Genomic DNA, 17051 nt, shown 5'->3' with positions numbered 1-17051 from the left:
GAGTCATAGAACACTATAGAAATAGGATCTGTCCTCCATACCCCTCCCTTCCCTCCCACGTACCGACCCAAATTTCTCTTAAATATTGAAATCGACCCTGCATCCACCACTTCTGTTAGCAGCTCATTGCACACGCTAACCACCCTTTGAGTGAAGCAGTCCCCCCTCATGTTCCCCTTAAACATTTTACCTTTCACCCTTAAACCATGACCACAAGTAGGTAAGGTGGCTAGTACCGGAGATGTATTATCTGGTGATAAGTTTCATGCACAGAACAACAATGCAATTAAATGAAGACTCTATTAACATCACAATAAATTAAGTAGAATATGATTAAAGTAAAACCCAGTGGATTCCAGTTAATTGGGACACAATGAGAACAACCCAATTAAGCAGCTGTGTCAATTAGCCAACGTTTCATGGAAATAGTGAAAAAGGTATAAAAAAGACAAACTGAGTAACAACTTACGTATTTAATTGAAATACAGAACAAATTAGAATACTACCAATATTACTACAGTACTATAAAACTATGTATTGGACCTTAATAGCTATTGATGGAGGAATTCATCCAGTGTACACAAGGACCAAAATCAGTGCAGACAGCAAGTGGAGCTAATGGACTACCTTCATATGATGCTAACAATGATTGCATCCTCCAAATCTTCTTTTTCATTGTAACCTACAAGATGATTGTCGATACCTTCAAATTCTACGTAGTTTCTAACTTACTGAAGTAGTGAAATCGTTTTATTTTCACTCTCGGCTGTTTCTGGCATCAGCAAGCCTGAATGCTTGAAATTGCAGTGAGCAAAATGGTTCAGAATTGTCTTACTGCTTATTTCTTGCCAACTATCAGTGACAAAAATCGCTCCTTTTGGAATATAAACACACACAATTGACACTATTTTAAAACACTGCTCTGTGTAGGAAAAATTGTGTAGCATCTAATGGCAACACAGGAACGTGTGACTGAAACTAGTTAGAACCTGTTCGGCAATAGCCTCCTGCCTCAATTAAGTAGCATAGTATCCCAAATAAATCTACCGGTAATCATGTAACCATTTAACAATTACAGCACAGAAACAGGCCATCTCAGCCCTTCTAGTCCGTGCTGAATGCTTACTCTCATCTAGTGTCACTGACCTGTACTCAGCCCATAACCCTCCATTCCTTTCCTGTCCATATACCTATCCAATTTTTCTTTAAATGACAGTATCGAACCTGTCTCTACCACTTCTACTGGAAGCTCGTTCCACACAGCTACTACTCTCTGAGTAAAGAAGATCCCCCTCGTGTTACCCCTAAACTTTTGACCCCTAACTCTCAACTCATGTCCTCTTGTTTCAATCTCCCCTACTCTCAATGGAAAAAGCCTATCCATGTCAACTCTATCTATCCCCCTCATAATTTTAAATACCTCTATCAAGTCCCCCCTCAACCTTCTACGCTCCAAAGAATAAAGACCTAACTTGTTCCAACTTTCTCTGTAACTTAGGTGCTAAAACCCAGGTAACATTCTAGTAAATCTCCTCTGTACTCTCTCTATTTTGTTGATATCCTTCCTATAATTCGGTGACCAGAACTGTACACAATACTCCAAATTTGGCCTCACCAATGCCTTGTACAATTTTAACATTGCATCCCAACTCCTATACTCAATGCTCTGATTTACGTTTGTATAAAGGCCAGCATACCAAAAGCTTTCTTCACCACCCTATCCACATGAGATTCCACCTTCAGGGAACTATGCACCATTATTCCTAGATCACTGTTCTACTGCATTCCTCAATGCCCTACCATTTACCATTTATGTCCTATTTGGATTATTCCTACCAAAATATAGCACCTCACACTTATCAACATTAAACTCCATCTGCCATCTTTCAGCCCACTCACCTAACTACCTAAATCTCTCTGTAAGCTCTGAAAACCTACTTGCATTATCTACAACGCCACCTATCTTAGTATCATCTGCATACTTACTAATCCAATTTACCACCCCATCATCCAGATCATTAATGTATATGACAAACAACATTGGACCCAGTACAGATCCCTAAGGCACACCACTAGTCACCAGCCTCCAACATGTCAAACAGTTATCCACCACTACTCTCTGGCACCTCCCATCCAGCCACTGTTGAATCCATTTCACTACTTCAATATTAATACTTAACAATTGAACCTTCCTAACTAACCTTCCATGTAGAACCTTGTCAAAGGCCTTACTGAAGTCCATATAGACAACATCCACTGTTTTACCCTCGTCAACTTTCCTAGTAACCTCTTCAAAAAATTCAATAAGATTTGTCAAACACGACTTTCGACGCACAAATCCATGTTGACTGTTCCTAATCAGACCCTGTCTATCCAGATAATTATATATACCATCTCTCAGAATACCTTCCATTAATTTACCCACCACTGACGTCAAACTTACAGGCCGATAATTGCTAGGTTTACTCTTAGAACCCTTTTTAAACAATGGAACCACATGAGCAATACGCCAATCCTCCAGCACCATCCCTGTCTCTAATGACATTTGAAATATTTCTGTCAGAGCCCCTGCTATTTCTACACTAACTTCCCTCAAGGTCCTAGGGAATATCCTGTTAGGACCCAGAGATTTATCCACTTTTATCTTCTTTAATAGCGCCAGTACTTCCTCTTCTTTAATCACCATAGTTTCCATAACTTCCCTACTTGTTTCCCTTACCTTACACAATTCAATATCCTTCTCCTTAGTGAATACCGAAGAAAAGAAATTGTTCAAAATCTCCCCCATCTCTTTTGGCTCTGCACATAGCTGTCCAATCTGATTCTCTAAGGGGCCAATTTTATCCCTCACTATCCTTTTGCTATTAATATAACTGTAGAAACCCCTTGGATTTATTTTCACTTTACTTGCCAAAGCAACCTCATATCTTCTTTTAGCTTTTCTAATTTCTTTCTTAAGATTCTTTTTACATTCTTTATATTCCTCGAGCACCTCATTTACTCCATGCTGCCTATATTTATTGTAGAGCTCTCTCTTTTTTCGAACCGTTTCCAATATCCTTGAAAACTATGGCTCTCTCAAATTTTTAACCTTTCCTTTCAACCTAACAGGAACATAAAGATTTTGTACCCTCAAAATTTCACCTTTAAATGACTTCCATTTCTCTATTACATCCTTCCCACAAAACAAATTGTCCCAAGCCACTCCTTCTAAATCTTTTTGCATCTCTTCAAAGTTACCCTTTCTCCAATCGAAAATCTCAACCCTGGGTCCAGACCTATCCTTCTCCATAATTATATTGAAACTAATGGCGTTGTGATCACTGGACCCGAAGTGCTCCCCAACACATACCTCCGTCACCTGACCTATTTCATTCCCTAACAGGAGATCCAACACTGTCCCTTCTGTAGTTGGTACCTCTATGTATTGCTGCAAAAAACTATCCTGCACACATTTTACAAACTCCAAACCATCTAGCCCTTTTACAGAATGGTAGGTATTCCTGGCAATTATCATGATTAGTGTTTTTTTCTTTATGAATAAAGTGGCTGTCCCAATTAACCAATAGTCCAATTAACGAAAATCCACTGTATTATATAATGACATAACGCAGTTCAGAATGGGAAATAATGCTGTATTCCATCGTTTTCTTAATAAAACAGCACAAAACAGCTAGTTTTAAGGAAGAGGTATCGCTGATAATTGCCTGCACAGCACACACCCACTGAAGATCTACTTCGTACCTGGAAGAGAGGAGAGGAGTCCAAACGGAAGCCGTCAGAGCCAGGCTGTGTGGCAAGTGCAAGAGCTTCAGCATCATCAATAGCAAGTTTAGCATTGAATGCCACGTTTCCAAAGAAGGGATCCTGTGTCTCAGGCTGGGCCTTATCCTGTTTTAACGAAGAGCAGAGGCTTTGTTTACATGTCAGTGGAAAAGAATTGTAACTGTGAAGACAAATCATATTGGACCAAAAGCAACCCAATCAACAACAGAAACAATATATGCTCAAGTGGCATAATAGTTGATTTGCTCGGTTACTCTGTTGTTCCTCAAAACATTATTTATCTATCTTTGTGAATGCTACGTTCACGATTTACAAAATCGAGGAGCCTCCTAATCAAGGTTCACCATATACATTTACATGTATTAGGAATCTGCTGTGAAGTGTCAGGGTGCAACGTGTAACGAAGAACAACAATTATAAAGAATAAAGAACTCCATAAAAATAAAGTTAGAGGTTAGAGTACAGATATAGAATAAAATGTGCATAAATATATAAATACCAGCATGTGTTTACAATATAAAGAACATTATAAAATTGGTTTAAAGTGTTTATAGTGCAATGCAGTACAATAGAGAGGGGTTGGCCGGGGGCTCAACAATATATGAAGAAGAGGAGCAGGGATATTTTAAAAAGCCACAATACACAGGGGTAAAAGAGCAGAATGGATGAATTCTCTCAGCACAAAAGGAGGCGAGTAACTGACTTACCAGAATTTTGAATCTGTACAACAGGGAAGGTGAATCGGCCAGACAGCCATATTCAGCATCTGGTGGATTGTACTTGGGAACATATCCGTCAGCTCCAGTACACAGAAATACCTTCTCAATGTTACAAAAGAATGAGTCTCCCAGATTCTGCACAGGGTCAACCATCACACGGCCATAGACAACTGATCCTGCAGGAAAAATGCACCAATAAGGAATCTGGTGAGACTTTCACCTGCACTGCCATGTGGCCAAGTTACCTCCTCTCCAGTTGTAAATAAATATTTTCTTGTTATTCTATATGCAGTGCAATGCTTCATCAGTTTTATTCTTACTGATATAGTACAAGGCACTTAAGGGTCAACCACACAGTTGTTAGATCTAGAGTAATATACACATAGTGGTCCTGTAGAGGAACTGAGAAAAGAACGTTTGATGAATTGTGTATTCAGAGATGCTCTTCTGCACACCACTGTCGTTACCCAAGGTTATTTGAGTTACTGTTTATTTCCTGCCAGCTTGAACCAGTCTGGCCATTCAACTCTAACCTCCCTCATTAACAGGGCACTTTCGCCCACCGGACAGTTGCTGACGGGACATTATTGTTTCTTGCATCATTCCATGTAAACTCTAGAGACTGTTGTGTGTGAAAACACCAGGAGATAAGCAGTTTCTGAAATACTCAAACCACCCCATCTGGTGCCAAGAATCATTTTATGGTCAAAGTTTCTTAGATCACATTTCTTCCCCATTCTGATATTTGGCCTGAAAAACAACTGAACCTCTTGACCATGTCTGTGTGCTTTTATGCACTAAATTGCTGCCACAGGATTGGTTGATTAGATTAATGACCATTATGCAAATGGTCAGTAAGTATATGTATATAGTCCAGACTGGGTAAAGAAAATTCCTTGAAGGAATATGTTTTCACAACAAACCAACACTTTCATGAACATCATTATCAGTATTAATATTTTAAAGAGTCTAGATTTATTTAAAAAGGGAATTTAAATTTTACAGCTGCTATTGTGAAATCTGTGTGATCTCCAGACTATCAGTCCAGGTCCTCAAAATTCCAGTCCAGGAACATAATCTGCATGTTATCATATCTTGCAATCTATGGTGTTCCATTGATGTATCCTGACAAAACTCCCCTAGGAATTATAGATACGTCAGTTAGTCAAATAAATATTGTTAACTTACTTTGATTCTGATTTGACTAATATGGTTATTTTGCTGTAGCAATTTTTGAAGGATACCTACCTTACTGGACTGAGTTACGGAATTACATTTTGAAAACCAACAATATTTCTAGCCTGCAAAGCTATTTATTGTTCCTGCAAAGCATTGTGGCCAGTCTTGCATACCTTCTGCAAAAGCGACATCACTGCCTTCTCCAAATCCCATGGAACCGTCAGAGAGCCAGAGACTCCTCTTGTTGAGTAGGAACATTTGAGTGTTCAGGCTGAACTCGGCAGCCACTGGGTCACTCACCTGGAAATGACAAAAAAATAAAACATTAAATATATGAATAAAATACGTTGAAATCACCCCAAACCATTAGATCATTAAAACCCCTACAAGTGCAATAATGATTGAAATGTAAACTTCCCATTCTGCTAAGTGATAGAACTTGCAGATCCCACACCAGGTAGAATCACCAACATGTCCCTCAGCTACTGTTAACTCCAGCACACTCATATTCAGCCAGGATCTCCACAAAGTTCAGTGGTGTAACGGTGTGACTGATTCCCTGGCAACTCCTGCCATTTTGTGTCTCAATACTTTTCCCCTGAACTTCCTGGGATACAGTGGGTAAACATGGCCAATTTAATGTGCCAAATAATTGTTTACAAAGCTATTTCTGGAACATTTTGAAGCCCCCTATAGCTCAGGTAAGCCTTACTTGCTTCTTCCATGGGTACTTCAAAACGGCATTAATCTGTCGTGACGCAGGGATATATCATGTAATTATCCCATCCCAGGTGACGTGGAAGGCATGATTAGCTTTATTTGTCACACGTACACTGAAACGTGCCATTTTGCATCAAGTCAACTCAGCCAGGATTGTGCATGTGTCGGCACGCTTCTGGCACCAACTAGGTAAGTATTGTCCACAACTTACTAACTTACATATCTTTAGAATGTGGGGGCGGAAACCATAGCACTCGGAGGTAACTCACACGTTACAGAGTGAATGTGCAAACTCTTCATAGACAACGGCTGGAATCGAACCCCACTCGGTGATCGCTGGCTTGTAAAGCGATTGCACTAACCGCTATGCTACCGTTCTGCCCCTTTTGAGCTGCCTAATAATTTTGTACCTGTTGAAACCTGATGTCAAGATTAAAGGTTATCGGCTCCCTTGGATTACACACGAATGGTATGGTATACTCCTGGCTTGGGGGAGAGGCGCACGGAATCAACTTCAGCGTGTATGTACCTGAATAATCACGCACCTAGAACAAGTGAAAATAACCATCAAGTTCAACAGCACAAAGCAAATGGAAATTAGAAATTAATTCCAAATTTATAAATTTTCACATCAATATTCCCTAAATTTCTTTTACTCAGTGCTTTGCCTGAAGATTTACTGTGATTAAGTTTTTTAAAAAACTTATAAAAACAGACTATGCAAACCTTCTGATCAGACTAATGATCAGGAACAAATACATGTCTGATGGGCAGGCAACACATTATCCTTTATAAATAAGCTTCCTTTCTGCCAGATATTTCACCAAATCATCTCAGAGCATTTTTTCAACAATTCATTGCTTTGAATTGATATCTTAGTTGATATTTTCAGGCAAATAAATAACAACTTACATTTACCAATGTAAGACTTGACATGAAGCCCATGTACAGTGATAGCCATTCACCACCCCCCTCACCTGGCTTCACCTGTCACCTTCTAGCTTGCAAGTCTCCCCCATCCCCACCTTCTTATTCTGGCTCTTCCCCCACCCCCACCCCGCTTTCCAGTCCTGATGGAGGTTCTCGGCCCAAAGCGTTGACTCTTTATTCCTTTCCATAGATGCTGCCTGACCTGCTGAGTACCTCCACTATATCGTATGTGTTTCGCTGGATTTCCAGCATCTACAGAATCTCTTGTGTCCATATAAACACTGTAGATGTTACTGCAAGGTTATTCAATGCTTGGTTAGACAGCCTTGTACTTAAAGGCATCCTAAAAGCAGGATAGATAAAAGTTTCATGTGGGAAATTCAAGGCTGCTAAAGAGGGCACAATTAGAGGAATGCAGAGTATTCCAGAGTGAAGGTCATTATTGACAAAGAGAGAAACAAATGTGTGAAGGAATTGAAAACACGGTACAAGAGACAAGGGTGAGAGATTGCTGGGTCAATAGAAGACACAGGGATGATGGGAGACTAGGGCTTTCTCTTCACCATCTACATCTCGGACTTTAACTACTCCACAGAGTCTTGCCATCTTCAGAAGTTTTCTGATGACTCTGCCATAGTTGGATGCATCAGCAAGGGAGATGAGGTGGAGTACAGGGCTATGGTGGGAAACTTTGTCACATGGTGTGAGCAGAATCATCTGCAGCTTAATGTGAAAAAAACTAAGGAGCTGGTGGTGGACCTGAGGAGGGCTAAGACCCCTGTTTCCATCCAAAGGGTCAGTGTGGACATGGTGGAGGATTACAAATAGCTGGGGATATGAATTGACAATAAACTGGACTGGTCAAAGAACACTGAGGCTGTCTACAAGAAGGGTCAGAGCCGTCTCTATTTCCTGAGGAGACTGAGGTCCTTTAACATTTGCCGGATGATGCTGAGGATGTTCTACGAGTCTGTGGTGGCCAGTGCTATCATGTTTACTGTTGTGTGCTGGGGCAGCAGGCTGAGGGTAGCGGACACCAACAGAATCAACAAACTCATTTGTAAGGCCAGTGATGGTGTGGGGGTGGAACTGGACTCTCTGACGGTGGTGGCTGAAAAGAGGATGCTGCCCAAGTTGCACGCCATCTTAGACAATGTCTTCCATCCACTCCGTAATATACTGGTTAGGCACAGAAGTACATTCAGCTAGAGACTCATTCCATCGAGATGCAACACTGAGCGTCATAGGAAGTCATTCTTGCCTGTGGCCATCAAACTTTACAACTCCTCCCTCGGAGTGTCAGACACCCTGAGCCAATAGGCTGGTCCTGGACTTATTTCCACTTGGAATAATTTGCATATTATTATTTAATTATTTGCGGTTTTATATTGCTATATTTTTACACTATTCTTGGTTGGTGCGACTGTAACGAAACCCAATTTCCCTCGGGATCAATAAAGTATGTCTGGCTGTCTGTCTGTCTAGTGTGAAGAGGGCACTGGCAGCAGGAAATGGGGTCAGTTCCACTAAGGTGGAACATATAGAACATAGAAATTTACAGCCCACAATGTTGTGCCGACCATGTAATCTATTCTACAAATTGCCTAGAATTTCCCTCGCGCATAGCCGTCTATTTTTCTAAGGCCCATGTACCTATCTAAGAGGGTCTTAAAAGACCCCATTGTATCCACTTCCACCGCTGCCGGCAGTGCATTCCACACACCCACCACCCTCTGTGTGAAAAGCTTACCTCTGACCTCCCCTCGGTGCCTATTTCCAAGCTCCTTAAAACTATGCCCCCTCGTGTTAGCTAATTCAGCCTTGAGAAAAAGCCTCTGGCTATCCGCATGATCAATGCCTCTCATCATCTTGTACACCTCTGTCAGATCACCTCCCATCCTCCGTCACCCCAAGGAGAAAAGGCTGAGTTCAGTCAACCTATTCTCAAAAGGTAAGCCCTCCAATCCAGGCAACATCCTTGTAAATCCCCTCTGCACTCTCCCTGTAGTATCCACACCCTTCCTGTTTGAGATGACCAGAACTGAACACAGTACTCCAAGTGGGATCTAACTAAGGTCTTATACACCTGTAACATTACCTCATGACTCTTGAACTCAATCCCACTGTTGATGAATGCCAACACACTATACTCCTCCTTGACAAAACTGTCAACCTGTGCAGCAGCTTTGAGTGTCCAATTGACATGGACCCCAAGATCTCTCAGATCCTCCACACTGCCAAAAGTCTTACCATTTATATTATATTCTGCCATCATACTTGACTTACCAAAATGAACCACCTCACACTTATCTGGGTTGAAGTCCTTCTGCCACTTCTCAGCCCAGTTCTGCATCCTATTGATGTCCCACTGTAACCTCTGACAACCCTCCAGACTATCCACAACACGCACAACCTTTGTGTCATCAGCAAATTTACTAACCCATCCCTTCTACTTCTTCTCCGGGTCATTTATAAAAATCACAAAGAGGAGGGGTCCCTGTGGAACACCACTGGTCACCGACCTCCATACAGAATATGAACCACCTTCAACCACCCTTTCAACACGTACAAACAAGCTGGATGAACTCAGCAGGTCGGGCAGCATCCATTGAAATGAGCAATCAACGTTTTGTGCCGAGACCCTTCGTCAGGACCCGGGTCTCGGCCCGAAAAGTTGACTGCTCATTTCAACGGATGCTGCCCGACCTGCTGAGTTCCTCCAGCGTGTTTGTACGTGTTGATCTGACCACAGCATCTGCGGTGTAACTTGTGTTCAACCACCCTTTGCCTGCTGTGGGCAAGCCAGTTCTGGACACACAAAACAAGGTCTCCTTGGATCCCATGCCTCTTTACTTTCTGAAACAGTCTTGCATGGGGTACATGTGTTTTGAAATAAAGAGAATTACTGATAATCCTCATCCACATCTTAATGTTTGCATGAAATATTTTGCATTCCATAACAAATATTGAAAGGCCTAGATGAAGTGGACATGGTGAGGATATTTCCTACAGTGGGAGAGTCTGGAACCAGACGGCACAGCCTCAGAATACTAGGGCATCACCTTAGAATGGAGATGAGGGGAAATTTCTTTAGCTGGAGGGAGGTGAATTTGTGGAATTCATTGCCACAGATGGCTGTGTAGGCCAAGTAATTGGTTAAGTATAACGTGGAGGTTGATAGGTTCTTATTCAGTAAGCGCATTATAGGTAACAGGAGAACTGGGTTGAGAGATTAATAAATCAGCTGTGATAGAATGGTGGAGCAGTCTCGGTGGGCTAAACGGCCTACTTCTGCTCCTATGTCTTATGGTGTTATGTTCACTAGGAGTTACAGTGTTTAAATTTGTAAAGACTTACAGCAAAGTCTGAAGTGAAGCTCCACTGCTGCTCAGGATGATTGTACGTTGGCTCACTCCGCACTAAACTGAGAGTGAAGGTTAATCCTGGGTGATCGGCAGACATAACCATGGAACTGAGAGGAGATGCTGGAAAAGCACAGGGATGGTTTTAGGCCATACATAAAAAAAAAGAACATTTCCTTTATACTGCACTGCAAAGCCAGACTTAATAACCTGGAGGTATAAATATTTTACAATATTTTCCTTTCCCAAAAGATAAAAAATTACTCTAATTTTTGTTGCTTCCAGAACAAATTTACCCAGTGACTGAATTACAACTCTGGATCAGCACACACAAAGTGGTGGAGCAACTCAGCACGCCAGAGTCCTGATGAAGATGTTTCGGCCTGAAATATTGACTGTTTATTCCTTTCCAGAGATGCCGCCTGACCTGCTGAGTTCCTTCAGCATTTTGTGTGCGTCGCTCTGGATTTCCAGCACCTGCAGAATCTCTTGTGTTTATGAATTACAAAATCAGGGTGCATCTAGTTCTGGGCCCAGGCCTGTGCTGGATTTGTGGAGCTACTTGCAGAGGGATCAAAACTGAACTCAGACCCTGTAGGAGAAAGCATGCTAGGATTCTGGTATCTCATTAGAATCCAGGAATCGTTGCTTGAGCATGCAGAAGCAGACACAGGCTGTGATATAGAATAATTTCTAAGACTTTTTGTAAAGATTAAATCAAGAACACCAGTCTCTCTTACAGCTAATAAGGTAGCATTCAGGAAGAGAGGACAGAATGGGAAATCAGAAGAATGACAAGCTGTGCATGAGGTGAAATTCACTCACCGGGGTGCACCATGACAAAGAGCCCATGAAATCGTGCCTCGGTACGGAAGTTCACAACCAGGCGACCTTCACTGTTGATCCTCATGCTGGTTGGGTAAAGGGCACCTGTTAGCAAACAACACACATCAATAAACCTACTGACAGCTCAGCTCAGACTGCAGCAATGTTATCTGTTAGAAAACCCTTTGTCCTTGTTAAGACACATGGTTTACGCCCAGCAAAAGCAGTGATGCAAGACACGTATGATTCTTGATGGGGCCCTACCTAATCTAGCCCACCTCTTGATAGTGGTTGCCCAGTATTCAGAAAAGGGTGTTAGCCACACATGTTTTGCCTGTCATAGAAGTGCCGAAGTCTGATGTTGAACTCTCAATGCTTGTTCTCAAAGGAACAAGGACATTTTGGTCACTGAGATACTTTTAGGAGAAATTGGAATTGCGATTGGTTTATCACTGTTACATGTGCTGCAATAGAATGAAAAGCTTGTCTCGCATACCATCCATACAAATCATTACATAGTGCTTTGAGGGAGTCCAGGGTAAAATGATAAAAGAGTACAGAATGGAGAGAGAGTGCAGTGCAGTAGACAATAAGGTGCAAGGTCATAATGAGTTAGATTACGAGGTCAAGAACCCATATTATTGTACTAGGGAATCAGTCAATAGTCTTATAGCTTGTGGGGTAGAAGCTGTCCTTGAACTTGGTGGTGTGTGCTTTCAGGCTTCTGCCTGATGGAAGAAGGGAGAAGTGAGAATGCCCAGTCTGGGTGTGGGGTCTTTGATTATGCTGGCTTCTTTACTGAGGCAGCCAGGAGTGTAGACAGAGTTTTCCGTGATGTGCTGAGCTGTGTCCACAACTCTCTGCAGCGTCTTGCAGTCATGGGCAGAGCTGTAGCCAAACTAAGCCATGATGCACCTGGACTGGATGCCTTCTGTGGAGCATCGGTAAAAATTGGTAAGGGTCAGCTGGGGCATGCCAAATTTCTTCAGCCTCCTGAGGAAGTAGAGGCTTTGGTGAGTTCGTGAAGTCTACATGCTTGGACCGGGACAGACAATTGGTGATGTTCACTCCTTGGAACTTGAACCTCTCAACCCTTTTGAGCTCAGCATTGTTGATGTAGACAAGAGCACACTTCCTTGTTTTGCTGAGATTTTGGGCAGTTGTCGTGAAACCATGTCACTAGTCTTTCTATCTCCTTATTGTACCCGGAATCATCCCTATTTGTGACATGGCCCACTACTGTGGTATCTTCTGCAAACTTGTAGGTAATCTGGCCACACAGCCATGAGTGCACAGGGTGTAGAGTAGGGAGCTGAGCATGCAGCCTCGTGGAGCACCAGTGTTGAGAATAGTTGTAGTGGAAATGTTGTTGCCTATGCTTATTGATTATAGCCTGTTGGTCAGGAAGTAAAGAATCCTGTTGCAGAAGGAGATTTTGACTCCCAGGGTCTGGAATTTCATGATGAGTGTGCTTGGAATTATTGTGGTCAATCAATTGTCTAACATAGGCAACTTTAATGTCCAGATGCTCCAGAGATGAGCGTAGGGTCATAGAGATGGCACCTGCTGTAGACCTGTTTTGGCGGTAGGTGAATCACATTGGGTCATGGTTGGTTGGGAGGTTAGAGTTAATGTGTTCCAGGACTGGACTCTCAAAGCACTTAGTGATGGTGGATGTCAGATTCACGGGCAGTAGTCATTAAGGCATGTTACCTTGCTTTTATTAGGTAACGGGATGGTAGTGGTAATTCTTAAAGGAGGTGGGAACCCTAGATTTAAGCAGGAACAGGTTAAAAATATCTGAAAATACCCCTGCCAGCTGATCTGCACAGGATCAAAGGACGCAACCAGGAACACCATTAGGGCCAAATGCTGTCTGTGTGTTCACTCTCTGGAAAACTGCTCTTAAGTCCACAATGGTGACTGTGGGTTTAGGTGCATTAATAGTGACATTCTATTCGTCTTCCATTTAAAACGTGCATAGAGTGGTTTAACTTTTTATTACCACCCTCAGGGAGGAGGCACAGGAGCCTGAAGACTCACACTCAATAGCTTAAGAACAGATTCTTCCCCTCTGACATCAGATTTCTCAAACCCATGAACCACACCTCATTATTCATCTTTCGCACTATTTATTTATTTATTTTGTAACCAATCGTGATTTTTATGTCTTGCACTATGTTTCTGCATACAAAACAACAAATTTCATGACGTATGTCAGTGATAAACCTAATTTGGGTGTATGGCCCGATTAAGTAAAATAGTCTGAACACAGATAGATGTTTAGGAGAAATACTTTTAATTTAGCTACTTTGCTTCAATATTTGATAATTTTACCAAACATTTCCCACTCCTTTTCTTCTCTTAGTGTGCCGATGGGCAGAGAGGAAATGAATCTGAAGGTATAGTTAGTTAGCACATGGATTATTGTCTACCAGCAGTTGGATCCTTTGAGAATGCGTGTTACCCTGGAGACACGTAGTCAATGTACATTTAGGTAAATTTGCAACGCTTACACTACTGTGCTCTAAAAATCTGCTGCAACACATACCTTTTAACATGTGCAGATTTAAAAAACAGGTATTCTCTCAATCACAATTACAAGATTACAACAACCATGAGTTAAATACAGTAAATCAGAAAACAGATGTTAACAACAAACACCAGGGCTGGTTTTCAGGATTACACAAAGGACTAAAGTCTATTCATAGAACATAGAACAGTACAGAACTGTTCAGGTCATTAGGCCCATGATGTTATGCTGGCTGACCTTTTAACCCACTTCAAGATCAGTCTAACTCTTCCCTCCCACATAGTCTCTTAAATGTCCCTAATGTATCTTCCTCTACTACTACCCCGGCAGTGTGATCCCTGCACCCTGTAACAAACTTATCTCTGACTTTCCTCTAATCACCTTAAAAATATGTCCTCTCGTATTAGCCACTGCCACCCTGGGGAAAAAGTCTCTGGCTGTCTAGTCTATCTATGCTTCCTAGCATTTTATACACCTCTAACAAATCTCTCATTTCACTTCACTCCAAAGAAAAAAGCCTTAGCTCATTAAACCTATCCTCATAAGACACACTCTCTAATCCAGGTAGCATCCTGGATGGTGTAGCATCCAAGTGTGGTCTAACTGGGGCTTTAAAGGGCTGCAACTTCAGCTCTGCAGTCTTGAATTCAATCCTCTGGTTGACGAAGGCCAACACAACATATACCATCTTAACCACATATACCTTCATATACCAACATATACCTTCTTAACCACTCTATCAACTTGCATGGCAACTTTGAGGGATAAATGGACTTGGACCTCGAGATCCTTCTGTTCCTTTCATTCAAGTCAACCTTTTATGGGTATACAGTATTGTATCACATTTTACTGTGATACAGAAAAAATTCCTAACTAAATTACGAACAGCAGCAACTTTTATTTTATAAACAAAACATTTGTGCATCGGAAAGTTTCAAACAATGCATGGAACAGTCAAGCTTGTGATAGCATTGAAGGTCACTAGCAAAACTTCTGTGTATTTTATACAGCTATTCTATCTAACATATCAAACAGAGTCACCAAACAGGACTTCACAGTAAGAACAAATCCTTCAACACTGACCAACACCTGGCAATGATGTGTTAGCTTAGATCTGGGGTGAAATGTGCACTGTGGTCATGTGAATCAGAGGTAAAAGTGCCTGCACCTCATATAGGTAGAATATATCTTGAATGATTACTTTAGGCCATGAAGAACGAGAAAATAAGCTATGTCTTCTTGTACATATTTTTTCATTTGTTTCCAAACTGTAAGAGGAAACTTTCAAGCACCAGCTGATTAAATTTAATTGTGCTTGCAAATGAGGAATCTGTTAATTGTTAATTGGAATAAATTTTACTTCACCTTTTGAGAGGCTGAATGGTTTCTATCCACAGTCAAACTTAAGCCACTCAAAAGTTTTTCTTTCAGCATCCAGGAATCTGGTGATGCCCAGTGAGTGCTATGAAACAACAGAGCAAACTGGAAAATGAAAACTCTTTGTACTGGACATAATAGCTTGGTGGAGAAGTGAAGTCTTTCAAAATTTAATTACACTCGTAAGGTGGATGAACTGATGACATTTCCTGAGGTAAGTGTCCCTGACTGATAACAAAAATTGCTAAAACAAGCTCCGATAGTCACCGACCCTGTAATTCAGCCTCCGGTGGGCTGCCAATTCCATCTCTCCACAAGATGGCAGTGTCGTACACAAAAGTCAAGCGCAGCTCAGACTGCAGGTCGAAGTGCTGCCAGCCTCCCACCCCCACCGGGGAGTGGAAGACGTACGAGACGTATAGAGGGACTCGCAGAGTTACGTAAGACTGCACAAGGTTCAAAACCTGATGGGGAAAAAAGAAATATTTTAATATGCCAGCTATCCTCAAACAATGCATGCAATTTTATTATAAATGCGATTTTTGTTGAAATCTGTATATATAAATGTTAACTTAAAAAATCTGAACACGTCTGCATAAAAATAAGCCTAATATTTATTTTAAAGCTATGATATTACTGCTCTGCATGACATGATGTTGTTTTTCTACAAACCACTCTATACGCACGCCTCTGGAACGCTAAAGCAAACAAAATCATAGGAACAGTGGAAATCAAAAATAAATCTGTTCCTTTCTTCAAAGATATCTGCGTTTTCCTATCACACCTTATTGTTTTAATTGAGGTTACTGCATTTGTAACTTCTATAATATAAAACATTAGTTAACTACAAAGATCCTATACCACCATTTTTAGCTGAACATTGGTCAAAAGTCTGACAGTTAAATGTACATGATGGGATCTTTAGTAATACTTATTTCCTTAAAATGTTATAATCATACCAGATGATTTCTGCTTATGAAAATACGTGGTTCACACACACTTAATCTTTAATCATGGCTATGAGTAAATGAATGGCTTACACACAGCTTTCTGTACATAGGTCACCTTAGAATTACACTCTAAACCTTACACTTAGTGGTGAAAGTCCAAACTAGGAAGCAAATTCTATTAGGAATGGAAAGAGAAAAATGGGTAAATACTTAGATGGGAAGTAGCAAAAGATAGGCGAGAGTACTGTGTGGTACTTTTAGACTTTTGAACTCATCTTGTCTGCCAGCCAAGGCCCTGCACATTCCTGTGTTTCCATGCCTGAAGGAATTTTAGCTTCACAACTTAAACGTTTAGCTGCTTTTAACTGGATAGGTCTGTATCTATCTTGCCCATCTGCTACCTTATACTCAGCCTGCATTACAATTATTTCCAGGGCTTCAATTTACTTTCCCAGTACAATTTAATTAGGATAGTGAAATCCATTCCTCAAAAACAAACAAAACCAAGTGGCATAACTTATAAAATTCAATCATCATGTTAGATGATTATTTGTACCAGTGGAAGAGGTGGTAACAGTGACCTTCACAAGCACTTTCTCAGTGTAAATCCACTGCCTTTATTATCCACCCCTGGTCACCTCTCCTTCTCATAGATAATTCCAACATGTCA

The 17051-nt window shown here is 41.2% G+C and overlaps 1 protein-coding gene across 1 annotated transcript in view; it reads right to left on the bottom strand.

The window, feature by feature from the left end:
* The window catches only part of LOC140726923 (FRAS1-related extracellular matrix protein 2-like), a 212443-nt gene that overhangs the window by 7517 nt on the left and 187875 nt on the right, over positions 1–17051 (bottom strand). The window contains exons 17-23 of the mRNA XM_073043928.1: positions 15703–15895; positions 11522–11626; positions 10692–10819; positions 6815–6949; positions 5858–5984; positions 4494–4681; positions 3745–3891 (exon numbers count right to left, since the gene is read on the bottom strand). Of these exons, the coding sequence (XP_072900029.1) occupies positions 3745–3891; positions 4494–4681; positions 5858–5984; positions 6815–6949; positions 10692–10819; positions 11522–11626; positions 15703–15895 (1023 nt within the window). The remainder of the gene's footprint in view (positions 1–3744; positions 3892–4493; positions 4682–5857; positions 5985–6814; positions 6950–10691; positions 10820–11521; positions 11627–15702; positions 15896–17051) is intronic.

The sequence above is a fragment of the Hemitrygon akajei genome, chromosome 4 (assembly GCF_048418815.1).
Source record: "Hemitrygon akajei chromosome 4, sHemAka1.3, whole genome shotgun sequence".
Classification (NCBI taxonomy): domain Eukaryota; kingdom Metazoa; phylum Chordata; class Chondrichthyes; order Myliobatiformes; family Dasyatidae; genus Hemitrygon; species Hemitrygon akajei.
Note: the sequence above shows the minus strand (reverse complement) of the source record. Positions and strands in the feature narration are given on the sequence as shown.